This window comes from Trichoderma citrinoviride (genome assembly GCF_003025115.1).
Source record: "Trichoderma citrinoviride strain TUCIM 6016 unplaced genomic scaffold BBK36scaffold_4, whole genome shotgun sequence".
Lineage (NCBI taxonomy): Eukaryota > Fungi > Ascomycota > Sordariomycetes > Hypocreales > Hypocreaceae > Trichoderma > Trichoderma citrinoviride.
In genome coordinates, this window is record NW_020194712.1 from 2,014,431 (window position 1) to 2,039,530 (window position 25,100).

Consider the following 25,100-nt stretch of genomic DNA (forward strand, 5'->3'; position numbering starts at 1 on the left):
CGTTGACTTGTGATTTCATGGCAGTCTGGCGGGCGGCTTTGGTGTTTTTTTTCTTTTTGTTTTGATTGGATCTAGACCAAGACGCATACACATTGAGGAAGTTTGGATAATGGATGATGGCCGCAATGATGGACCATGTTACGGAATTTGGACAATTCATAGACGTCCTGGATCTTGGATATTCTCAACGGATTCAGTCTGGGAGCAAATCTCAACTCATAGACTGCTACTGCTCTTCAATGCTACTTGACCACACTTCTCTTCCTCTCAAATCCCTCTCTGCCACGCAGAGATGCCTCCTCGCCAAGTGAAGCCTCAGCCGCAAAATGTGCCATTCCCATCCCCTTCCAGACAAGGGTCTTATATCCAGCACGAAAGCAAAGAAAAGAAGCAGCAAACATTCCATCCCGTTCTCGCCTTTCTTGGGTGCTTTCTACCTTCTGACGAGTTATTCGCCTCCCCCCTATCTTGTTTCTCGTTTATTTCCTTGATTCTGACAGCGGCCTAATGCACCTTTTGACGGAAACAATGGATGGAGTCGCGGGGATGATCCGCGGGTTACACAGCCTTTTTGCGAGAGGATTGATGTCTCCCCCCTATCGTAAGCTTGATATTAGAGGAGTCAAGTTTGTCTGTGTTTGCAGAGACTATCGATTTTACGGATGGATTCCCCGTTGACGATGGCGGGATTCCGCGTGGAATGTGCACTGATAGGGGGACTTTCGAGACCAAATCTATGCAAATCGACAGCGAAAGCAATATCATGCATGGTGAAGACGAGTAGTTAGGTGGTGGTAGAGCTAATCTGGGGAGGTCCGGCAGTTGTGAGGCTGTTGGTCGCAAGCGCTCGGCTGCTTCCGTGACACCGGGCCACCATGCGCGCAGTTCGAGTTGCTATTTCTGGTGTTTTCACAGCTGCGTTGATGTAGATTATTCTATTGATCTTCTCGTTGTATGGCGGCTGTAGCATCGACATCCGCATACTCGTAGCCCCGTAACATCGTCGGGCTATGGATTATCCAGCCTTGAACTGAAGCCATCACCAAACCACCACCACAGCACCCGCAACCACCGCCAAAGCGCACATACACATGCTTCCCGCGCCATTCCTCCAATCCAAACACCTGGAAATAGATTAAATCAATCAATCAACCACCGCGCCACCATCATCACACAGCATCCCTGCAAGCCCACAAACAAACTCCCGATCTGCCGCAAGCCACAAAAAGCCAAGAACAATACTAAGCCGGCCGCACAACAATACTAAGCCCTCCCGCGACCTGCATTTAATCCTCCCACCATCCCTCCCCTTCCTCACTTTCAACTTTCCAAGGTTCACTTTTTCCTTTCCTTTGCCATCGACGCCATCGTTCTCTCTCTTGCAGAAAAACAAAAAATCGTGCCGAAAATGGAGCTGCAAAGCTCAGATTCGGCACTTTTCCCCATTCGAGTACAGCTCTACCCTGATGACAGCTCGTGTGGCTGCCACCTAGTATTATGCGGCGTGAAGACAATGTTGGCGGGCAAGGGGTGCTGGAATGCAAGTGGTTTGTCTGGCGGCGGTGGTGGTTTGTCTTTTTCATATAAAGTGAGGATGACGATGATCTGAGTGAACTGCTTCGAGAACAATGGCTTTAGGTTGTGATGCTTCAGACGAAGAAAGAATTGAGTCTTGATCACTTTTGTTTTGCTCTGCTTTGCTTGCGAATTTCTCGTTTGGGGTGATCTTGTCGTTTTGTTTTTTCGTTTCCTTCTCGCGATATACCATCTCCAACATCTTCAACACCAAGACCGTCAGCATCACCACTTACACAGCACCCAAGATCTCCAGCATCACAACCCAACAGCAACATAACGAAAATTCCCCAATCGACCCAGAATCAGCGACCATGGCATTCGACCCCTACACCCAAAACATCACCATCCTCCTCTCCCCCTCCGCGCCGCCAATCTCCATCCCCATCCCCCTCATCGACGCCTTCAACGACGAGACGGCCAGCATCATCACAAACTACGCCGCCCAGCTCGGCGCCGCCATCACCATGCTCCTCGTCCTCGTCGCCGCCACGCCCTCGTCCCGCCTCCTCCGCGCCAGCACCCTCCTCCACGCCGCCGCCCTGCTCGTCTGCGTCGCCCGCACCGTCCTCCTCGCCTACTTCTTCCTCACCCCCTTCTCGCACTTCTACCAGGTCTGGACCGGCGACTTCTCCGCCGTCCCCGCCTGGAACTACCGCGCCAGCATCGCCGGCACCGTCCTCTCCACGCTGCTCGCCGTCGTCACCGACGCCGCCCTCGTCCACCAGGCCTGGACCATGGTCTCGCTCTTCGCCCCGAGGATCAAGTTCGCCGTCTGCGCCCTCTCCCTGCTCATCACCCTGCTCGCCGTCTCCTTCCGCGTCGCCTACACCGTCATCCAGTGCGAGGGCATCGCCGACCTGGCCGCGCCCCGGAGGTACGCCTGGCTCATCCGCACCACGCTCATCTGCAACATCTGCTCCATCGGCTGGTTCTGCGCCCTCTTCAACTCCAAGCTCATCTCGCACCTCGTCAGCAACCGCGGCGTGCTGCCCTCTCGCCGGGCTATGACCCCGATGGAGGTGCTCATCATGGCCAATGGCATCCTGATGATTGTTCCCGGTAAGGCCCCCCCCCCTATTACCACCTTCACCTCCGTCATCCCCCCCTTCCTTTCCAGCATACAACTCATACCACGCAAATGAAACCTCAAACTAACAACATCAAAAATCAGTCATCTTCGCCATCCTCGAATGGCACCACTTCATCAACTTCGAATCCGGCTCCCTCACCCCAACCTCCATCGCCATCATCCTCCCCCTCGCCTCCCTCGCCGCCCAGCGCATCGCCACATCCTCCGCCTCAAAGCATCACAACCACCCCTCCTCCTCCTCCGCCCGCTACAAGGCCTCCCGCGACTCCGCCTCCCGCACGCCCCTCAACGCAAAGCCCGGATCCCTCTTCACGACCACCACGTGCAACAGCACCGCTTCTTCCTCTGCCGCGCAGCGGACTCGGTCTGTAGATGCTTCGGGAATGTTGGCTGCTGCTGCTGGGCCTGCTAGAGGAGGCGACTTTATCGATCCGATTGATCTTGAGCTGAGGCAAATCGATGGCTATGCGCAGCCAAACGAGGTCCACTTCCAGCAAGACGAAGGCCAGCAGTTCCACAAGTAGTGCTGAGGAATACTCGCAAGCCTCCCGTTTCACTCTCTTCTTCTCTTTTATATATAACTTTTTCATTTTTTTTCATACTTTTCTTTTTCACACATTATTCGATCAACTCTTCCACTTCACTGCATAGTATTGCATAGCGAGCGACATCGATACCCTTCAAGACCAATTCGTTGCATTCGATAACATGGCCGTCGATTCCATGACAACTCCGACACGGGAAGTCATCGACACAGAAGCATGGCGTCGAGAAGGAATTTTTTTTGCTAAGAGGAGAGACACTATAGCTCTCCGTTTGGCCTAGATAGCCAATAGGCACAGAATATATAGGACAACACAGTTCCACTCAATTTCTGCCTTTCCTTTCTCCAAGATAATACTCGTTTACACCAACATTTCGTCTACATTATGGACCGTCTGTAGAAAAGAGACAGTTATAAACCAAGTCATGAGCAATTGGAAGCATAGCATGTGTATTCCACTATCTACTAGACTCAGGATCATCTTTGATGCTTCATCACATAGGTAGTCCCCCTACTCTGCATGAGCCCGCGCCCTCAACGCAGCCATCCTCTCTCTGCAGAGGCTCGTAAGGCGCCGAAGCTCCCTGGCTCGCACAGGCTGAGGCTGCTCAAGCGTGCAACGAGCCTGCGAAACAATGAATGACCCCTGACCGCGGCCGATCAAGCGATGACGCAAAAGGCGAAGCGAAGATTGGCGGCTGACCGTGGTAGGTTTCCGCATAGCAGGGGAAGCATCATCGCGGCCTTCGTCCGGCCAAGCCCCTGGGCATTGAATCTCCTGATGTGGCTGCTGCTCAAAGCCCACTCTTCCCTCGCCGTCCACATTGTAGACTTGGAGCTGCGCCGGAGTACTGCCCTGTCCCTCTTCAGAGCTCCGCTTGCTTCTTCGTCGCCAGTCCGACCTCATCATTGCCCCCTTGACAAATTAATGAATGAATGCACTCAGGGGTCTTACGGGAGTAGAAGAGGCTGTAACACTTACCAAGTTTCTCATCTGGCGGCTTGTTTTGAGCACCGATGGTTTGGTGTAGAGCAAGGGCTTGACGTCGCTTGCCTGGCTGCTGACACTGTCCGCATCCGATGGCATTGGAGGCGGTGGCCCGTCAAATGTTTTGATTGTTACCGGCTCCTGTCTTCGACTGGTAGATACATTCTTCGTTGGTACAGCCCTGGGCAACTGCCTAGATCTGCCCTCTCGCTTGTCTTGGTGGCTCCTCGACTCCCAGAGGCCAATCTTTTCTTTGAGCGTCCCTTCTTTCGACGGAGAAGGTCCGCGTCGTAGAGGCTGAGGGCCATCTCTCCTGGCAGCTGGGCGTAAAGAGCCCTGCATGGCAGAAGAGGGTCGTCGTACAGGCGTCTTTGTGTTGAGTGTCCTTGGTGCATCATCCCGCATGAGTGGCTGCGAACGTCTTTTCGAGACTGCCGGCATCGAGGCCGACGCAGGCAACGTGCCGTCATATTTTGCCCGGAGATTCGAGACGTTCGATTGCGGAGATGGAACTGATTCAGAGGTGGGCAGAGACGGACCGCTCCGTTCTTTGAGCGCTTGCAGGGCATCGCTGGCAGTCGAGGACAGCACGGCATCATGACATGGGTAGCAAAGAGTCACATCGGACTGCAGGTCCAGGGCCCCCGACTCACCCTCTTCCTGCTTCTCGGGAGAAGAATTGGCGGGCCCTTGCAAGTCAATTCTCACACTGTAGCTTCCGGACACGACCACCTCAGGTTTTGTGTCAGAAGGCTTCAAGTCCCAACCGCCAACGTCTGTAACCACCATGTTCTTGAGCGGAGAAGGGGGTCTGGGCAGAAAACTGCCTCCCTGCAACTTGATTCGGGGCTCAAATCCCCGCTGAGAAGTGCCTTTCTTGCCTGGGGCATCAGCTTCATTCTGCTGCTGATTTCTAGAAGATGGACGGCTAGTAGCGAGTGGCGCCGGCAGATATTCAGGATGCTCAACCTGGCTGCTGGGAGTGATCAAATCCGGGACGGCATCCTTCACTTCTTGTAAGTCTGACATCGCCACATCAACCCCCCCGGATGCGACGGAAGATGCCTTGACGGAACTGCTCGCAGAGCAGGACGGCTTCTCGTTGATAGTAACAGGTGGAGTAACGGCTTTAGGTTCGTAGGTATCTATTCGCGAAAGATCTATCAAAGGTCAGTCCACCTGGAGCAACGGATGCTTGTAAACATCAGTTCGGAGGGCATGTTAGACCAGAACGCTACTCACTGGGAGCAACATTTTCGTCAGGCCCTTGCTCAAACAACTTCCTCCTCTGCGCAACCACCGATCCCTTCTGCAAGGTCAACTTCCCTCCTGTAGAAGACGGAGTGACTGCCTTCCTAGCATGGCGATCTTTCACGGGGGTCTTCAGTGAACCGCTTTTGACAGGAGGAGCGTTCTTCGAAGCCAGAGACGGCACTGTCACGGACCGGGGTATCTCAGTGGCAGTACGCTTCGACTCGCGCTGCACCGACGAGGGACCGGGAATTCTGGAAGTGACAGCCGGACGGCCTCGATCCTTTTGCGCCGCCCCATACTTGGAACGCGGCCTTGGTGAAGCATCGAGGTTCTCGAATCGTGACACCAACCGGGCCAGTCCTCCTTGAGACGGGGGCGCACGTCGAGTAGTCTCAGAAGACATTGTTCTCATCAGATGTGCTCACCTGATGACAACAAGAGGAAACTATTCTGTCTCTAGGGATAAGGCCGAAGAAACTGTGGAAATTGGAGCGAGGGCAGAAAAGAAGCAAACAGAAAAGCGAGGGCAACGAGGAGGCGGGCGAATAACAAGTATTCTGTGCCTAAAGGGTGACGGGGCCGGATAAACAAACAACAGTAACTGTTAGACCAATGTATTCAAAAGCAGAGTTTTGTTTATTTCGGTATGGGGCTGCTCATCAAGACGGTGTTTACCGTCGAGCTCGTCTTCTGCTTCTCCTGCCGCTCTGGCAACGGGGCACTGCGACTTCCCTCTCTTTCGGCTTCGTTCCGGATGAGATCAGCAAGGTGAAGAAGCAAGTATCTGGGAAGTATCAAGCATGCATCTCTTTGTTTAGGTAAGCTTTTCTATCTTCTTTCAACATGATATAATGTCTTTTGTCTAGTACTACCTACGGTACTTATACGTCAGTGTCCTGGCTGCCACTACCCCCTTTCAGACTTCATCTGAAGCCCTCTGCGCCCTTGTCTTCCTCTGTTCCTCAGCCTCTACAAGCCCGCGAATAAACAAGCCTGGCAAATGCACTCTATACGGGCTGCCTTTCACAATCGCATCCGCCGCCGTCAAATAAGTCTTCTCAAAGGCATTCCAAACCTGCTTCTCGACTGGAGTTTCTCCCAGCGGCCTCGGAAGATACGGGTCACTGACTCGAGCTGCTTCAACGGCCTTGGCAACTCCCCCCTCGTCCATTGTAATGCTTTGCACCTGGTTAAAGTCCAGGAGCCACATCTCCGTGGTCCGCTGACGAAAGAAGTCATCCTTGTTGTGGGAAGCAGGACCAGTGTATACGGGATTCTGCAGCCTCGCAACCTCCTTCGTGCTCCGACGGGCTGAGGTCTCTTCAGCCGAGCTGCCGAGGACAAACTCGACATCCCGGGCGTCTGTCCAGGCCGCCCAGTGCATAATCGCCATGGCCACGCCCATGCTGCTGGCCATGGCCTCGACGTCCAGCTGCAGATCGACCATCTGGTTGAGGTGCAGCTCGAAGTTTCTCAGCGAGAAGAAACGTCCTTCTCCTCCGGTCTTGCCTTGCATTGAGCCGAGGTACGGCCTCACCAGACAGTCTCTGTTGGCGTCGTCACGCAAAGCAGCCTCCTTGATATGGGGTGGGCAGTACTTTTTGATCAGAAGAGTTCGGGCTCGCTCAGGTAATGGCAAGATCCGCTCTGAGACGAGGATGCTGGTGGCCAGGTTGCACACCTTGGATGCCGCGTCGGCGAGCTCTGGATGGTGGCTAAGGTATCGAGTGTATGCCTCGTCAGGCGGAACGAAATAGTAGACCTCGGGGATTCTGATCTTCGTGGAGCCGTGATTGTCGAATTGAGCCTTGATGTGGTTGTGCATCTTGTAGTCGTTCCACAGCTGGCCGTTGTTGGTCTTGGCCAGCTTTGCAGCAAGGGGCTTCTCCTCGTCCTGCGCAAAGACGGCACCGCAAGCTCCGGCACCAATCATGCAATCCGAGCGTCTCTGAGACTCATCGGTCGAACGGCGAGGCATTTGCAGGGAGAGCATCTGGTAAAGCTTGAGCTCCCCTCCGACGAGGGTGATGGGAACTTTCTCCCGGTTCTTACACCCAGAGTAAGTGAGAAAGGGAGTTTGGTGTTCAATCGGCAGAGTCCTTTCCATCTTATCAGGCAGTAGGACCTTCTGTGTGCTCGAAAGTGCTAAGTCGTCGGTTCTGGATTGTAAAAGCAAGTATCAATCTCTTGTGTATCGTGGACAGAAATGAGCGTGGAAGAAGCACTCATATGAGTTTGTGGATGGAAAGGAACGAAATAAGGAGACGTATATGCCAGGAGAAATGTCTGTAACTGAACAGAGCGGCTCAACTACCAGTTAGCACTGCATTTGTTGGGCCATGAAACTTGCGCTCGCCGCTACTGAATATAAAGTTTAAGCCTTGCTTTCTGCCACTCTCGCCATGCCTTCTACACTCCTAAGGTACTATGCCATCCTCTTCTGGCACTGCCATCTTCCTCCAGGTAGTACAATGCCTTTACAGATATGAAGTCTGTTTGTTACCTTTCATAGTGAGTTGCTCGGAAGTGCAGAAGTTACAACATGGCACTTCTCAAACAGTGTGGACAAGCATGAGCCAACAGCCCTGAAGTCCATAGCTCAAGTCCACAACCACCTGCAACGAACCTCGGACCACATTCTCGAAGGACAATGGAGAGAGCTCTTCTTTTATTGATTTCATTATCGAGTTAACCATCCCGACGAGCCGCGCCATCGCCCCAAAGTCGCCCCGCAAGCTCTATATTGCACATGCGCGCGCCGCATAACCGCCCGTCTCGCATCGTGGTACTATACAGTCATCCCTTCTAATGTACACCGTCTCATTCCTGTCGAGCGTTGATGTTAAGTAGTTTGTTTTTCGAGTTGTTAATCGGAGTTGGATCGTGAGAATTCGTATCGAGAGCGCCTATCGCTTATTGACTGTACACCTGTTAGCAACCAAGTGCCTGTCGCAAGTCGGGTTTCTAAGCGTGGGATACATACGGCGGCAGGAGAATCTCGCCCCATGAGCTGGAGAGGAAGGTAACGGCAGCCTTTGTTTCCAACATTGTCAGCTTCTTCTTGCGCATAAAGGTAGATGGGACGTCGGTTAGTGGGAAAAGCTCACCCCAAAGATGGCAATGCTGCGGACAAAGGCGGCGTTCTCAGCAGACGTCAGGGTGTCATACGTCGACGCGACGAAGCCCTTGGGCGCGCGACGGCCGCCCTTTTCGCCGTAGATTCGCTTAGGAGGCATGGTGGTATATGGTCTGAAGTCAACGGAAAGCGCAAAAGTGGTGATGTTTGCGATCGAGAGAGTTTGAGACGAGGCTAATCGTCACCGACGTCGAAAAATCGAAAAGGCGCCCCGCCATCGGTTGCATGCGGTTGGGCCGGTCACATGATTGGGTAAGTGTGACGTAACATGAGCGCAAATTGTTGAGGGTCCTGTCAAGCAAGTGAGCTTCTGGTTCCGTGGTCTAGTTGGTTATGACATTTCGTTAACAGTTCAGTTGACACCACCGAAAAGGTCCCCGGTTCGAGCCCGGGCGGAATCACATTTTTTTTTGCTTTTTTTTTTGTTCTTTTTGCACGTTTGCAGTATTCTGTTCAACGTCAAGACTATTTCCCCCCAGCTGGCAATATCGAAGAATTCAATTGAAATCCTGGTGTTGTTTCAATTTTTTTGCTCTCTGTGGCTCAGCAATTTGTAGGGTGGATATTGCGTGGGAGTCGCCTTAAACTTAGCTATACCTGATGGTCTAAGTGATAACATCAACTGTCAGCCATCAAGTCTATTTATTGGACGCCATTAACATCGCGTCAACGATCAGTCTAAACGAAACATTAAACGGGTCAAGCCTCTGGTTCTCTCCAATTAACTTTTCTGAACATAGACTTCCAAGTCTCACCGATCCAGAAGACACCCTGTCTTGCATTCTTTCAACAACAATTCTCATCATTTCTCCAGGGTATTCACAGCCGTCAGCGAAACACCCCGCCCCCGCTCATCACCATCGAGTATCAGCGTCTACAACAAACAATTTTCAGAATCGCCATACAATTGACTGGTGCAAATTCCATCAGTTCCTTGAGAAAAACATCATCCAACCAAAATGGCAGACTCATCCCGGGAGCCCGGCGGCTTCATCCCTCCCCAAGGCGGCCTCCCCTCGCCCGCCCCCTCCTCAGCCTCGTCCCGCGCGGCCTCCAGCCTGCCGCACCCGAGACGCACTCCGCTGCGGCCCGGCGGAAGCAAGGAGGACATGGTGAGACGGTACGCGGAGGAGAAGCTCATGACCGTTTCGCGGCGCTACGTCAAGAAGTTTGGGGGCACGCAGGAGGGAGACGATGTGGTTGGCTTTCGCAGCTTCGGGGAGGTGTGCAAGGAGCTGGATGAGGTTGTCAATATCCTGTGGCAGTCGGGGACTCGTACGTATTGCCCTTCTATCATTCTACTTGGTTCTACATATTTCAGGGGATTGCAAGGCGGGAGGGTAAAGTATGGAAATGCTAACGTGCTACGACAAAACAGCCATCTTGCAGGTGCAGTTCCTGCTCAAGCTGGCCAGCGACTTCACGCAATACGTCCGGTCGTTCCCGCCGTCGCCCAAGGCGTCGTTTGACCTGCTGCACAAGCTGGACCACTGCTTCGCCAGCCTGCTCTGCGGGCAGGACATTGAGACCAAGGAGCCGCTGCCGGGATTCGAAAACGGGCTGCGGATGGGCATGACGACGACGGACATGGTGCGGTGCCGGAGCCTGGTGGAGCAGACGCGGTTGCTCATGGTCGAGATTATGAGCAGTGGTGAGCCGGAGGATGAGGAGGACGAAGACGAAGATGACGAGGATGACGAGGGTGATGATGATGGTGATGGGAAGGACGGCGGAGGAGCGGGCTGGGGGGTTGATGATGATGATGAGACGTATCTGGATGCTGCGCGAGTCTACGAGAATACGATTGTGCAGCTGGGGAAGAGGCTTGGGGATTCGATGGGGGAGAATATTGGCGGATGGACAATGTGAATGTGGTGGAATGTGATGGGTATCTGGGCTGTACGGACCCCTGCAGGATGAAATGCTGGAGGTGAAGCTGAATCGGGAGATGTATGCAGGGCGATTCCGGATATTGGGGGTTTGTTTCGACTTGTTTGCTGCAAGGAAGATGCATGGCTTACGACCAGCTGAAAGGCCCGGCCAGACACGAAACAAATGGAAACTGCACACAAAAACGAAGAAATAATAGACCACAGTCAAAAAGACGCCTTACTTTGGCGCGAGTCAATGGAACACACGGCAAAATAGGCATCACGGGGCGGCTCATTGGCCGTGGATGCGCCTTGGGCCGAGCCGGTCCGCGGCGGCGGCTCTCGTGTTCTGCTTTACGAGGACCAGCACGATGCACGCTGTGATTTTTCCTTTACCCTGCCCTTTGCTTTTCTTTGTCTTTGTCTTTTTCTTCTTCATCTCTCTTCTTTTTGTTTGCTCGTCCGCTTGCGTGTTCTAGATGGATCCGGGTGGCGGACTACCGTTTCTCTAAACTGCCCTGCCCTGGCTCAGGGTCCTTTTTTCGCCGCTCGGTGGTTTGCGCTCTGGCTGGTGGAAAGGCATCCGATTGGGGATGAGGCGGGGATGATGGGGACGAAGAGGGGACTCTGTTTGTTTGTCCACGTTGCTCTTTGAGATAGAACATGTGAGCTATTTGATAATGGGAATTACGGTGAAAGAAGAAAAGTATGTCCTGCAGATGCCGTTTGCCGTTGTCTGTGACTGATGCGACCCCCTGGTCTGGCCATCGTCGTCGGGCTGCATCTGGCCTGCTGTTCGTGGCGATGATCGCCTCACCTCGACTCAACCGCCAGACAACAAACAGCCTTACTGCTAGGAGTATGATGGCCCAATACCAACCGCCTCATTTCCCTCTGCTTCAGCCAGATACTAGATAATATCACAAGCTTTCACACTACTGTACTGTAGTATCCTCACAACAGTAAACGCCCGCATCAAACTCTCCCTTGGCTGCCTATAACCACCTTCATCTCCCCCCCCATCCAATCCAGCATCAATGCACGCATCCTCGCAAACGGCACATCTGACTCGAAACCACCCAGCCAATCCTCGCTCCCCCATCCATCACCGGGCTATAAGCCGCGCTACTGCACGAACCCCTGGCGCTCTTTGTTTCAAAACTTGCTGTGCCGTTTTTGGTGCCTTGTGCCTGGCCCCCATATCCCACGTTTTTTTCTTTTTTTCCCTACCATGGTGCATCCCTTGCTGCGCGCTTGTGAAGCCTGAGAGGGAAAAATATCCCCCCCAATGCCCACCCCTGAATCCCTGCAAATCATCTCTCACCACCCAACTGTAACTGTATTTTTTCCCTTCTCGCCTATCACTTGTCATCTTTCGACTATCGGCACTGCATTGACCGCGTCTGATTCTGCCCAACGATGCATCTCGCCTCTCGCCTCTGACTGGCTGCCTTTCCTCTCAATGCTCCCCCCTTATCGTTTCCCGTCTTTACTCGTATTTTCCCTCTTGCCACGCCCCTCCTCCTCCTCCTCCTCCTCCTCTGTTGTCGACCTTGTCGTCGCTTTTGCCGGGCAAGCGCTTGGGCCTCGGTGGATCTCTGTCGCCTGCATGTGCATGTACTATGGGCTTTGGCATGGGGATTATTGGATTCTCGCTGTCCAGTCTGAGGGTACTTGGCCAGAACCGCCGTGCAACCCAAGAGAGTAAAAGAGTGGCAGTATCACGTCCTGGAGAAGGAGGTACCTCGTAGCCGCGGCCAAGCACATGCCAGTACATGCCCCAGTACGAACTCGTAACCGCAGCCGTGATAGCCCGTAATGTCCCCTGTCCATCGGCAGCAGGTACCGCCAGCCGGGGAGTGACTGGCAACCTCGCCGGCACATGATTCAAGCAGCGAGCATCTACTTAAGCGTGTCTCTTGCCACTTCATGCATCTCCTGCTTCTCCTTCCCTTGCCTCTTGTTCACCTTTTTCTTCTGCTTCTGCTTCTTCTTCTCTTCTTCTCACAGCTCCATTCCCTTTCGTCAGGCCTGTGGCCGGTTACTTTCCTTTTTTCCATCTTCGCTGGTTCGATATTGCGCACACTCCTTTGTTGTGCTTTGTTCGTGATCCTGCTCTTGGTGCTGTTGAACAGACAAGACAACCAACAAGCAGACAAGACAAGACCACTTCCTTTGGCTACCTCTAGCTGCTATACATTCCCTTGGTTCAGATTGATTCTGGACGTCGGAGCAAAAGAAGCAAACCAATCCTTTACAAGACCTCGTCTGATACGATCCTGGCCGTCACTCCCTGACCCGGATATCCAAGACGCAACAACTCAAGAGACAAACCAATCCGACAAGATGCACTTCCAATCTCTCGCCTCCGTCGTCCTCGCCCTGGCCATCTCCTCCGCCAGGGCTACCCTTTCGCCCAATGTCCCCGGCATGAACCTCGTCTGGCAGGAGACCTTTGTCGGCAACCAGGGCGACATGGTCGACCTCACCCAGTGGACCGTCGTCACCGACCTGCACAACAACCAGGAGCTCGAGACGTACACCAACCTGCCCTCCAACATGCAGCTTTCGGGCGGCCAGACGCTGCAGCTCGTGCCCCAAAAGTCCCTGCTGGGTGAATGGACTTCGTCCCGCATCGAGTCCATTGGGGCCTGGACGCCGAGCCCCGGCAAGGCGATGCAGGTCCAGGCCGCCCTGCGCGGCGGCGACAGCTCCCTCGACCAGAAGGCGGGCATGTGGCCGGCCTTTTGGATGCTGGGCGACTCGATGCGCCACGGCACGCCCTGGCCCCTGTGCGGCGAGCTCGACATCTTTGAGCAGATCAACGGCCAGCTCACCGGCTACGGCACCGTCCACTGCGACCACACCGGCGGCGGCGCCTGCAACGAGCCCAACGGCCTGGGCGAGAGCATCGCCATCCCCCAGGACGACGACTTCCACACCTGGACCCTCAAGATCGATCGCACGTCCAACAACTGGCAGACGGAGACGATCCAGTGGTTCATGGACGGCACCCTCTTCCACACCCTCACCGGTGCGCAGATTGGCGACGAGGGCCTCTGGGCGACGCTCGCGCACTCTCCCATGTACATCATCCTTAACCTGGCTGTTGGTGGCACATGGCCGGTACGTTTTCTTTGCCTCTTGTCTTTACATGGTAATCAGCACAACTGACTGTGATACAATAGGGTGACCCGAACGAGGCGACCTTGTCCGGCTGGGGCAACATGTTTGAAGTGCAGTACGTTGCCGTCTACGAGTCCGCTTAGAAGGCGAACTCGACGAAGTTATGAATGACTAGCAAAAGCAAAAGAAAAACAAAGGCAAAGGAGAGAAAAGAAATACCCCTGAAAATGAAAAAGATGTTGGAAATTTTTGGATAGACATGTGGATTTTGTTTCTGTCTCGTTGAAAGCACATGCCTATCTGGGGACCCCTCCTCCGCGTGGTACCCTCATTCACTTCGCTTGTACATATATGGTAGATTTACTTATACCCATGACCGTTATGAAGCATATGCCGTTTGCATCATTTTGACAGTTGACAGCTGGGCTGTGTGACCTCTTGTAGGACTAGATACGCCCTTGTGCGTTGTCTAGGGAAGTGCTGGTTACACTTAGCATGTCGGTCCGGCACTCGTATTACACTACGTCCTGAAAGATGGCAAACTCCATCTAGTATTCCCATCACGATCCCACGTCTTTTTTCTTTTCCTAAAAGAAATACGGGAGTCAACACAAGTCAAGAGTCCAAAGGCCAAAACTTCGATACGGACTCCTAGCACTACCCTAGTCACCTTATATATATTACACACCTTTGCCGGCTGTCGTTCAAAGGAAGAGCGCTGATTACACTCTTGACATGTCGGCGTCACTTCTTGTATTACAACTTGTATTAAAACTACATCCCGAAAGAATGGCAATTTCCCATCTGATTTCCTGAGATGATACTACTACTCTTGTTCCTATACATAGTATCGACCCAAGTATGAGCTACCTACCCAAGTCAACGATCAAGGCAAGCCACATAAAACACACTTCTCCCATTCACATCATGACAAGGCATACATACACACACACACACACAAGAACACACGCAAGTCAGATAACAATAATAAACTCCAAGTTGATCTTTGACAACGGGGGTTGTTGGTTGATCGAACTAATATGGTATGTGGACAAAAAGAGAGAGAAAAGACCATTATGGAAACGTCAAGACCAGAGTGAAAATAGAAAAGAAAAGGAAAAAGAAGGCATTTTACACAGTGAAGGAGAAAAGGTCTTTTGAAACTATTCAAAAAGGGCGAAGAAGGTGTTAGGTAGGTACGTAAACTTAGTCCCTGTTCTTCCCATCCTCCACCCTTCAAAATGGTTAAGACCTCTCCAACTTGAAAGCATGAGGGGGACATTGACGTGGACTACTTGAAAGAAAACGACAGAGAAGATAGAAAGCAAAATACAAAAAAAAGGGGGAAAAAAAGGGGGGTGTAAAGAAAGGACCAAGGGGAAAAAGAAGAAAAAAAGTAAAGAGCAGTCAAATCAATCCTCAGGGACAAACATCTCTCTGTTCTTCTTCTTTTTTTTTGTTGCCCGTTTCAAACCATCAAAAGTGAAAGACCCTGGGGAAAGAAACCGGATCGCCGCATGACCATTGATATAATTAATCCACCCTCAACGCCGAGTCGAATGATGCCAGATTAGAGAGATATCCCTGGAAAAGCACACACAAAGCACAAAATGTGAAAACGCAAAAAATCGAAAAGCTGCCGACCCATCTTAGACTGCGCTGTTCAGCGTGTTTTCCTATTCCGCGCTGATCTCGCCGCCCTCCATCCCTGGGTATGAGCCGTTAAAGTCAAACGGCTCGTTGTTCCCGTCGCCGTCGTTCAAGAACGAGTCAAAGTCAAAGTCATTCAGCACGTTGTCAGAGTGCAGCGGGTTGGCCAGCTCCATGCCAAAGTCCTGTGGGCAGACGTTAGTCTTCTCAATTCCAATTAGAGGAAAGCCAAGCTGAACATGACCTACCGGCATCGAAAAGTTGTCCATGCTCAGGCCGTTATTCTGAGCAAGGTCGTGCGTAGGCTGAGGCACGGGAGCGGCTTGAGGGGGCACCGGCGCGCTGGCCGCGGCTGTCGGGGCGGGGATGCCTGTTGTCGCCGCCGCAGCAGTTGCGTTGGGCACGGGGCCTCCGGGCTGGCCGTTCTTAAAGGCCGCGCTGACGACGGGCGTGATGGGAGTCGCGGGTGCTGCCGCGTCGGCCTCGCCGCCGTTCTCCGCTGAGGCGGCGGCGGCGTTGTTGAGGTTCTGGTTGGACTTCTTCTGCGCAGCGGTTCGCTATAAGATCCGTCAGATTGCAAAATGGGGGCTGCTTGGGGTGCAAATCTTACCTTGTCCTTGGCATTCTTGGTGTCCTTCTTCTTGGGCGCCGCCTTGTTGCTCTGACTAGGCGTGGGAGGTGCTGCCGCGGCCTGCTGGGGCGACGCGGTCGTCCGGTTGTTCGCGTTGGCCGCTGCGGCTGCTGGCGCCGACGGGGGAGGCATGGATCGCTGCTGCGGAGTTCCCTGGACCTGCTGGCCCTGCTGGCCTTGCTGCATGCCCTGCGGCATCATCTGGCCGTTCATGCCCGGCTGCCACTGTTGTTGCGGGTTGCCCTGCTGGCCCTGCTGTTGCCGGGCAGCCATCATCTGCGCGTTCATGGGGCCATTGAAAGGCTGGCCCGGGTGCGAGCTAGGCGGGCGCATGCCGTTCATCTGGGCCTGCGCCATGTTGCCGTCCACTCCCTTGTAGAAGTGAGGCGCCATGTTGACGTCGACGTGGTTGCCCAGGAAGTTCATGGCGTTGGGGGACTCGCGTGACTGGCCACCGTCAGGGACCGGCGAGGGAATGCCCGAGTTGTTCATCTGGGGCGTGCCACGCTTCATCTGCTCCGCGGGGTTGGGGGAAGCGCCGGACCGCATTGCCTGGGGCGACGTGTCGGGGAACTGTCCGTTGGGGCCGGGCCCGGGTTGCTGGCCGTCTCGAGGCATCATGTCGCTCTGCTCCTGGCGGGCCATCATCAGACGCTTCTTGTTCTGCTGCTCGAGCAGCATGAGCTGCATTTGATAGTCCTGCAGCGCGTGATTGCTACCAGCAGCAGCGGCCTGAGGGCCGCCGGGCCCTTGTCGCATGCCGCCGGGGCCGTTCATCTCGGGGTTGTAGAAGGCGCCCAGGGAGTTGCCGTCAGGGCCCTGGGGCATCATTGGCGAGCTCTGATTCTGGGGGCCGCCTACGCCGGGGATCTGCTTGTTGCCGATCTGGTTGCCGTGGTGCTGCTGAAGATTGTGAGAGTAAGTAGCAATCGACTTGTGCTGAGCGGCTGGCGGCGTGTTGGCGAAGTTCTGCATCTGCTGGGGGTTGAGCTGGGCAGGGTTGATGCCGTTGGCGGCGAGAACTTGCTGAGCGTTGGCTACATTGCCCATCTGCGGACCACCGGGCATCTGGCCAGCGCGAGCGCCGTTTGGCAACATGGTGCCGGGCTGGTTGCCGTTGAAAGGACCGCCCTCGATGCGGGGGCGTTTCGAAGGAGACGGTGCGTTCTCCCCTGAGGCGGGAGAGGTTGGCCGGTCACGGTTGCCGTCCATGCCGGAAGGATCTCGTTGCATCTGGTTCTGCTTTGCTTGAAGCATCTGCATTTGAGGGCTGAAAAAGAGAAAAAGTCTAATTAGTTTCGAGGCTCTGAGATCAATGCCACGCCCACATTCTCCCGCTGCTTACTTTTGGTTGTTGGCCATGGCGGCCCGAGCGAGGTTGTTTTTGTTCATGGTCATTGCCATGGGGTTGTTCTGCATGTTTCGCATGAATTGCGCCTGGTATTGCTGCTGAGCCAGGTCAGGGCGCATTTGACGCAGCAGCTCTTGTTGCTGAGTCTGCTTTCGCTGTTGCTGCTACGGCGCCTGATTAGCAAGACAAATTCCCTCTCAAGCGCCACTACGATTAAGGACGGGGCGAGAAAAGGACATGGAAGAGACATCATCTGTTTCTCTTACCTGTGTGTGCTGGACGTATTGCTGCACGATGCCACTTCCGCCCTTGCCACCGCGGGCAGTGTATATGTCCCAGAAGACGCAAAACCACTCGTAGAGAAAGGATGTGTCGGAGGCTGGCATGGGCAGCTTTGGCGGAGGCAAGTCGTCGGGGAGTTTAGAGTCGCCGTCGTCCTTTGAATCCGTGTCCATAGGGTCATCAACGCCGTTCATGCCGTTGCCATTTTCGCGACGGCCGGCAGCCTCCTTGTTGACGTTGACTTGTTGGTCGCTGTTGAGAAGCGAGCGGGCACACTCGTACATCTGATGCCGGAGGAAGTACTCGTAGATATATGTGTTGAGGACGCCACGCTGGTTCTCGTTGGCCTGCTGCTGTCTTGCCGCAGCTGCCGCGGCGATCTGGGGGTTCATAGCGCCATTATTCATCATGGGCATCGGTGCGCTGCCAACTGGGCCGCCCATGGGGTTCATGTTTGCCATCCCAACGTTGGGATTCATTTTATTGGGTGGGTGAAGGGGCTTGCGGAGAGGCGTGTTCGGTTACAAGCAGCTTCGACAAAAAAGAAGAAGGACGAAAAATAAAAATAAGGCGTGGGTTGGGTAAAAGTATGTCTTAACAAAGTTTTCCTTGTAAGCCACTGATGTGTCGCCGCGCGAAATCCCACAGGCTAGCCAGTATGGGCGAAAGGTACTGAGCCCTGAGAGAAGAACGTGGTAAGGCGCAGTGAATCTATCGCGAGCCGCGTCGAACCTAGTTGCCGAATTGCGGGAGGTGGGAGACGCGCTTGTCGAGGCCTGCGATGGGCGAAAGGTGGCGATGGTAAGCGACGGCGGTCGGTGACGGCGAAGGATGTAGGGAAAAAAATACCAGCGGCTGGAGTCGCGGAGCAGCGATGCTTGCCGCACTTGCTGCAGAGGTGCGGTGCGTTCAACTGCCGGGCAGGGCAGAGAGTCTGCGGAGATGGAAGATGGAGGAGAGAGAGAGGCCGGGTTGAGGTCTGGGGGCTGGGATCAGATTGCAGTGCAGCGCACTACAGTGAGTTTCGAGGCCTTGCAGCGGTGCTGCGTACCTACACCGGCAGCGCGGGAACACAGCACAGCACAGGCACCGCACCGGCAGAGCAGCAGCGCTTCCCTGCGTCTCGATGGCGTCGGGTCGGAAAGGCAAAAAAGAGTTCGGGGCGCGGCCGAGTGGCGTGGGAAGAGGTTCGCCCGCTGCGATGAGGCTCGGCGACGCTCAGCAGAGCAGAGCTGAGCAGAGCAGAGCAGTGTGGTGCAGCCCGACAGAGGCAGAGGCCGCGGAGGAGAGGCAGCGGCAAGCGAAGAGGCAGAGGCAGCGGCAGCGGCAGCGGCGGCGGCAGAGGGTCTCGAGGTCGTCCAGGCTGTGAGGGTCAGCACTCGCGCTGGGCCGTGGAGACAAATGTCGCGATGGACATCAGATTAGGCTGTGGAGGTAGTGAAAGGTCAGGCAAGGTGCAAGTCAATCGAATCGAGTCGATGGTGGTGCGCAGACGCGAGCTCATACAGTACGGCGACGTCGCGGGCGGGAAAAGGAGTGTGGCGGTTGCGGCCGTGTGCGGGAGCCGCACGCACGGTACAGCCGCGTCGGTTTGGGTGCGCGTAGCCTCGCCGTGTCTCGCCCGTCTCGTCCGTCGCTGCTCCTTGTCTCGCCTTGCCTTGCGCTGGGGCTGGTGCCGCCGCACGGTACGGTTAAGGCGCGGGCGCGAGATGGCACAGTGCGCGGGCACGGCGGCGAAAAAAGTTATTCGGGTGCGCATAAACGGGCGGGCTGCTTCGGGGGCTCTGGCGATCCCAGTATGAGGCACCGGCATCTTGGTGCCTGCGTATGCGTCAGACTAGGTGCGTACTTTTAGGTCTGCGGCAGGTGTTGGCGCCTGAGGCACGAAGCCGGGGCCTGTGTGACAGCCACGCTAACGAGGCCGCTGAGGTAATTGCTGCAGCATTTGAGCATCTTGAGCATGGCGTATTAGTATGAGTATCACTTCTCGACGCATGGGCTCGAGTCTCATGTTGTTGTAGTATTATAACCCTACTGCTAGTATTAAAGCTGCTGTTACCGTCGTGAGGCATACTGCTATTTGTACAGCTCCCAGTTCGAAGAAGAGCTGTCCATGCAACTGCAGCAGCCGGAGCTCTGCATCGAGCGCCGTCGCGATGCAACGCTGATTTGGAATTGGGTGCAAAACGAATGGGACATGGACCAAACCCCAACCTGCAAATTGCATGACGCTGCGCTCTCACGGCAGCCGTGTCTCGCCAGCAGCTGTATGTACAAGTAAATCTCCAGTTCTGACACCGCCGGTCATGTGCGCCGACATCAGCAAACAAACTCCCGACGTCAAACCGTGGCGTGGCTCCGCGTATCCCTCGTCCTCAGTGCCCGGCGACTCCATCCTTCCATGTGTCTTCCCGTGTGCCGTCAGTGAATCTCCAGCTGCCACGGCTACTCTCATCGGCTCGTGACGTGATTGCTCATACCACGTACAACGCGAGGCCTGGCGTTGGACCATTCGTTGACCATCACGTTGAATCACTCCACAGTCTGGGTGGGCTGATTCATGGAGATCAGGCAGGCCTGCCTTGGTTTAGTTGCCGTCTTGGGCGGGCTTCGGTTTGCTGTTTTGCAGCAGCAATCAAGATTTGAATTCTGTTTAGTTTACGTTTATGCAGGTTGGAGACTGACATCAATTGTGCGTGTTTTGATAGTGAAAGCTCCTACTAGAGACCAGGTAGATAGTGTGATATTAGTCGATGCTACACAAGGCGCAGGGCAGCTTTGTCTCGTCCCCGCGTGCTCCTGGCATCCCTGGTCTAGTTCAGCTGGCCCGGCTTTGACAGAGGCACCCATCTATTCATCCCTGCCTGTCCATCTAGATGTATATCCACAGGATTACGGAGTATTTGCTGCATGCATCTGCAATGATCTTGTCAAGCATCGAATCGAGATAGCTCGGCTCGATCTATGGGTATATACCGCCTTTCGTTTCCTCGACAACCGGTCCGGATCGATTGTCGCCGTCGCTGACCATCGTCTTCTGCCAGCTTTGCTTCGGCGGTTTCGGACCGTCCGCTGCATTTTCCGGCCAACGTTTGTTCTTTCGTAAAAAGTCACTTTTCTTTTCAGTCGTCTTCCGGCGGCAGCTCATCGTCGATGTATCGTATGAGGGTCACCCGCATCTCCGTAGTGTCATTACCCCTGAGGACGTCGCTTATGAAGTGCGCCTCCACCTGCATCTGAACCATCTCCAGGGCGCCTCGCAAGACTCCACAGAGAATGTTGGAGTACCACAGCTCGTTCTGCGCCCGTCCATCATCGGGCAGCTCGACAAAGTCGGCAAAGGGATTCTCGTCGAATACCAGAGAGAAGGAGTTGTTGTCGGCCGTCCAATTCGTCACTTGCGGTGTGATGTTAAGAAAGATTTTGAATCCCACCTGCATATTTTGGTTAACGAATGAGCACAAACGCAGCCAGGCCGATGATATGCCCCCTACCCTCGAAATCATGTCTGCCGTTTCGCGGAAGTTGAGGCAGCGCTTCATCGTATTCGACTTGGCCAAGTAGTCCTCAATGAGCCGCAACCCGATGTTGTAGCCCATCTTGTCGAGCTGTCGGTTGACCTCGGGATAGTCGTCTTCGAAATCCTTACATAGCTGCGCGACGATGGTTCCGTACGTCAAGGTGACCAGCTCGGCGTTCACCTTATCAATCCGCGTTCTAGCGATGCGACGTGATTAGACGGATGTGCTTCCTCGTCAAGTAACGGCGATCTTACTTCCAGATCCTGTAAGCCTGTTAGACCAGCGTCAGGCGCATCCTCGCGTTGCAACATACTCTTCCCCAATGCGGGACGCCTTGCTAGCCGCCATTGCGGCGGTGGTTCAGGCTTCGAGGGGCGGAGATACGCCCTGAAGCAGCAGAATCTGGCCTTGTGATTGTTGTGGCCGTGCACTAAGTAGCGAACACAGCAGACTGGATCTGCAGCTTCACTATCGGCCGATCTGATATGGAGGAGGGAGTTGGAGGTTGCGATTCGGTGGCATGTCGCAGCTCAGCTTAGGCGTGGGGTACGGAGTGACCTGGCCGGTGAGGGACAGAAGCCTTGGCCACTCAGCGAGGAACATCGACGGGCCGAGAGCCAATAGGAGGGCGAGTCTGGCAACGCCCAAGTTCGCAACTTTCAAGCTTCGCGATCGCGACACCAAATTTCCAGCAGCTCAGTCCTCGACCCTTTCTGACCGTTTCCGATTCTTTGCTCTAGCTCGCATTCCTTGCACGATTGCAATCCCCTGAGCTTCTCACCATGTCGGCCGAAAAGCGCCCTGCGGACGACGATCCCAACGATCCCAGCTTCTCCCAGTCGCTGGTGAAGAGACAGAATGTCAACGCCTCAGAGGGAGCGCTGGCTCGACTCAATGCATCCAGCAGTGCATTAGTACAGACTGTAAGGTGATGGAGATGAGCTTTTCTGAATGGCATCTGACGGTACGCCTAGGCGCCGAGGACCAGCGCGCTCCAGGCTCCCGTAATGGAGCTGACGGGACACTCTGGGGAGATTTTCGCGGCCAAGTTTGACCCGACGGGCAACCTGATTGCCTCCGGATCGATGGATCGAAGTATAAGTACGAAGATGATATGCCTCTCTAATGGAGAAAACTGGACTTGGCTGATGCTGGATAGTGCTCTGGAGGACGTACGGCGACTGCGAAAACTACGGCGTGCTCAATGGCCACAAAGGAGCTGTTTTGGACCTGCAATGGTCGCGAGACTCGGAGATTCTCTACTCTGCCTCGGCCGATATGCATCTGGCTAGCTGGGATCTTACGTCTGGCACACGAATACGAAGATACATCGGACACGAAGAGATTATCAATTCCCTGGACATTAGCAAGCGAGGCGAGGAGATGTTGGTGAGCGGGAGCGACGATTCGACGATTGGCATCTGGGATCCGCGGACAAAGAACGCCGTTGACTATATTGAGACCGAATTTCCCATCACAGCTGTTGCCATCTCACAAGCCGGCAACGAGATCTACACTGGAGGCATAGACAACGATATTCGGGTGTGGGATTTGAGAAAGAAGGCGGTGGTGTACTCTCTGCTGGGCCATACAGACACCATCACATCGCTGCGAGTATCACCCGACTCACAGTCTCTGTTGTCCTATGCGATGGACACGACGGTGAGGACGTGGGATATTCGTCCGTTTGCGCCAACGGAGAGGCATATCCGGACCTTTGACGGCGCGACAACGGGAGTGGAACAGAATCTGTTGCGCGCCAGCTGGGATTCAGAAGGCAAGAAGGTTGCAGCAGCTTCCGGCGATGGCACAGTGGTGATTTGGTCCGCCCAGACCGGCAAGCTGTCGTACAAGCTGCCGGGCCACAGAGGAACGGTCAACTGCGCAGAGTTTTCGCCGGGCAAGGATCCTATTTGTAAGTTGACAGTTGAGCTCTCTTTTTACGATCTCTTTTTACGAGATATCTGCTGACACGGATTGATAGTGCTCTCCGCATCATCGGATCGTACCATGCTTCTCGGCGAGCTGAAGTGAGAGGAGACGGATGATCTATTAGACACTCACTTGCCTTCCCATGGGCTAGAAGCACCGGCAAATATATGGGACTGCCACACGCGGATAATAAAGGCAGTTTAAAGAGCATCGACAGCGGCTTGATGGACCTTTTGTGCCGACAAAGTCAGACATATAGCCTCTAAGCCTCTTCTAAAGGTCCAACCGGCCACTGTTTTAGAGGCCTCACATATACCATGGCCTGCTCAGACATTTGCTGGCGTATTTGGAGCCGAACCCTTCTCGCTAAGGAGTGAAACATTCAGGAAATGAGGAAGAAAAGGAAAAGCAGAGCTATAGCGACATTGGCGTCATATTATCATAATCTTTGAAAGGCTATACCGGGAGTCAGGGCAGAATAAAGAAGCAGGGGTACAGACAGGACGAGCACTACTGCGTCGCTCGACGACAAACGCTCTTGCAAAACAAGGTCTCAAAAGCAAGTGATCTATTGAAAGGCATGACAACTTCTGAAGCCACGATACTATTTGTATCTTGCTTGGGTTCGTGTCTTGTCTTGTAGTCGGTCAATGGAAGTAGGTGATAAGCGCCGCTAACATAGGCGAAACGTTGGTGACATGCGTCCAGCCTGTAACGCTGACCAGCACCCGGACGCGGTTAATGCCGAATCCTGGCAACCCACGTTTCTTTTCCTGCGTGAAGGACTGATATACCTGCTTGCTGCAAGACAGCGAGACTGCACATGCTGTCAACGGTCAGTCGCATCCACTGGGGACGCTCCACAGCAGGAAACCTGGAGACGAAGAGGACCTGGAAACCTTCGCCAATCTGGCCTGCTGCAGTCCCAGGTACTACAAGGTGTAATATAGTCCAGTCCACAAGTGCAAGCCTCTTCACGTCCTCTCCATTTCCATACAGGCATCAAACAATCGGCGCCCAATCGCGAAACAATCAATTTCTCCAGGGAGCGACGCCGGGCCGTGTCAGGGCAATGGCTGCAGCGCATCCATTGGTGGCGGAGCTGCGTAGGCTGAAACACGGCCTCTTTTTCCTGCCCTCTTGTTTGTGAGGCCCAGGGACGGGCAGCCCCTGGTTTTGGGGCAGCCCCTGCACGGCCACTCGGGATCCGGATCAATCAACGATGAGGCCCTTCTCTTTGATGACGACCACTGGTATGTAGGAGTATTACTAGTCCGCAGCACGGGGGTTTGGCGGTGGTTCCTCGTCGGTGGGAGGTAGCATTTTGATACTGGCGATGTTGGTTTGATACACGGTGGCGGGGGCTTGGACAAGGAACAGGACGGGAAGCGCGATACGAGCCGGCCAAGGATAATGTGCGCTCTCTTGGGCACTGCTCTGCCCTGGTCTCCCTCCTCGTGCTTGTGATTGTATTTTTATTTTTTTCAAAGCGCAGGGCGGCTTTTGCGTCTTACACGTCCAGTCTCTGTGTGTGTGTGTCTGCACGGATTCTCGCAACGCCTGTGCTCTGTCCGTAAGGCAAGCCAACAAGAGGAACTGACTGCCCTTTCCAGCTGGTCTCTGGATTGGAGTGTGCGTCTTTGCGCGGTTGCTTGCTTCTGTTGGCTCTCTCTCGCCTTGCCTTCAATTCTTACTCCCTCTGCTTCTCTTTTCCTGCCTCTTCTCTCAGTCTGTCTCTCCATGTATTGATTGCGATACTTCCAGCCTTTCCTTTGCAGCTGTCTCTTCTTCCCTTTCCCTTATCTTCCTCTCCTTCTTTGCTTCCCTTGCTTCCTCTCACCTATTTGTCCTATCTACTCTTAATCTTTGCGCCGACGAGAATCCTCTCTTCTCTCTATTCTTCAGCTCTCACGCACTCTTTGTCACTCGCTCTCACTGCATCTCTCTCTGTACCCTTTCTTCTCCCTTGTGCGTGTTGAGCAGGCTCTCGATCCCTCGGTATTCCCGTCTGTCAATTTCTTTCTTTCTTTGATATCCAACCAGATCGCCATCATTCATTGATCTCCGATTCTTCTATTTTTATCCGACGTCACACGAATATTCCAGAAGAGTTGCGGCTGTGCCGCGACAGTACCGAAAGGAAACA

At 54.3% G+C, this 25,100-nt stretch overlaps 9 protein-coding genes and 1 non-coding gene across 10 annotated transcripts; 5 read left to right on the top strand and 5 right to left on the bottom strand.

The window, feature by feature from the left end:
• Positions 1–1,889: 1,889 nt before the first annotated feature.
• Positions 1,890–3,192, top strand: BBK36DRAFT_1115433 (hypothetical protein; the record flags this gene model as incomplete). Its single annotated transcript, XM_024890130.1, has 2 exons — positions 1,890–2,637; positions 2,750–3,192. The coding sequence occupies 2 exons, from the start codon at positions 1,890–1,892 to the stop codon at positions 3,190–3,192; spliced, it is 1,191 nt and encodes a 396-aa protein (XP_024751688.1).
• Positions 3,193–3,723: 531 nt separating this feature from the next.
• BBK36DRAFT_1167614 (hypothetical protein) lies at positions 3,724–5,857 on the bottom strand (the record flags this gene model as incomplete). Its single annotated transcript, XM_024895068.1, has 3 exons — positions 3,724–4,050; positions 4,195–5,345; positions 5,443–5,857. 3 exons carry the CDS (start codon positions 5,855–5,857, stop codon positions 3,724–3,726), a joined length of 1,893 nt encoding a protein of 630 aa, XP_024751689.1.
• A 513-nt stretch (positions 5,858–6,370) lies between these two features.
• BBK36DRAFT_1167615 (hypothetical protein) lies at positions 6,371–7,387 on the bottom strand (the record flags this gene model as incomplete). Its single annotated transcript, XM_024895069.1, has 1 exon — positions 6,371–7,387. The coding sequence occupies one exon, from the start codon at positions 7,385–7,387 to the stop codon at positions 6,371–6,373; it is 1,017 nt and encodes a 338-aa protein (XP_024751690.1).
• Positions 7,388–8,418: 1,031 nt separating this feature from the next.
• BBK36DRAFT_1114955 (hypothetical protein) lies at positions 8,419–8,690 on the bottom strand (the record flags this gene model as incomplete). The annotated part of the gene is made up of 2 exons (XM_024890080.1): positions 8,419–8,487; positions 8,562–8,690. 2 exons carry the CDS (start codon positions 8,688–8,690, stop codon positions 8,419–8,421), a joined length of 198 nt encoding a protein of 65 aa, XP_024751691.1.
• Positions 8,691–8,902: 212 nt separating this feature from the next.
• On the top strand, positions 8,903–8,991 carry BBK36DRAFT_t65. The gene has a single exon. It is a non-coding gene; the product is annotated as a tRNA-Val (tRNA).
• Positions 8,992–9,549: 558 nt separating this feature from the next.
• BBK36DRAFT_1114498 (hypothetical protein) lies at positions 9,550–10,459 on the top strand (the record flags this gene model as incomplete). Its single annotated transcript, XM_024890037.1, has 2 exons — positions 9,550–9,865; positions 9,969–10,459. 2 exons carry the CDS (start codon positions 9,550–9,552, stop codon positions 10,457–10,459), a joined length of 807 nt encoding a protein of 268 aa, XP_024751692.1.
• Positions 10,460–12,807: 2,348 nt separating this feature from the next.
• Positions 12,808–13,730, top strand: BBK36DRAFT_157892 (glycoside hydrolase family 16 protein; the record flags this gene model as incomplete). Its single annotated transcript, XM_024897667.1, has 2 exons — positions 12,808–13,587; positions 13,650–13,730. 2 exons carry the CDS (start codon positions 12,808–12,810, stop codon positions 13,728–13,730), a joined length of 861 nt encoding a protein of 286 aa, XP_024751693.1.
• Positions 13,731–15,263: 1,533 nt separating this feature from the next.
• Positions 15,264–17,953, bottom strand: BBK36DRAFT_1133127 (hypothetical protein; the record flags this gene model as incomplete). Its single annotated transcript, XM_024892068.1, has 5 exons — positions 15,264–15,422; positions 15,486–15,794; positions 15,848–17,138; positions 17,214–17,383; positions 17,486–17,953. 5 exons carry the CDS (start codon positions 17,951–17,953, stop codon positions 15,264–15,266), a joined length of 2,397 nt encoding a protein of 798 aa, XP_024751694.1.
• Positions 17,954–20,623: 2,670 nt separating this feature from the next.
• On the bottom strand, positions 20,624–21,407 carry BBK36DRAFT_157898 (TRAPP I complex; the record flags this gene model as incomplete). The annotated part of the gene is made up of 4 exons (XM_024897668.1): positions 21,336–21,407; positions 21,277–21,285; positions 20,996–21,218; positions 20,624–20,935 (listed from the first exon to the last, which is right to left on the bottom strand). The coding sequence occupies exons 1-4, from the start codon at positions 21,368–21,370 to the stop codon at positions 20,624–20,626; spliced, it is 579 nt and encodes a 192-aa protein (XP_024751695.1). The 5' UTR covers positions 21,371–21,407.
• A 397-nt stretch (positions 21,408–21,804) lies between these two features.
• On the top strand, positions 21,805–23,056 carry BBK36DRAFT_1167620 (WD40 repeat-like protein; the record flags this gene model as incomplete). The annotated part of the gene is made up of 4 exons (XM_024895070.1): positions 21,805–21,945; positions 21,997–22,123; positions 22,182–22,937; positions 23,007–23,056. 4 exons carry the CDS (start codon positions 21,805–21,807, stop codon positions 23,054–23,056), a joined length of 1,074 nt encoding a protein of 357 aa, XP_024751696.1.
• Between the last annotated feature and the right edge of the window lie 2,044 nt (positions 23,057–25,100).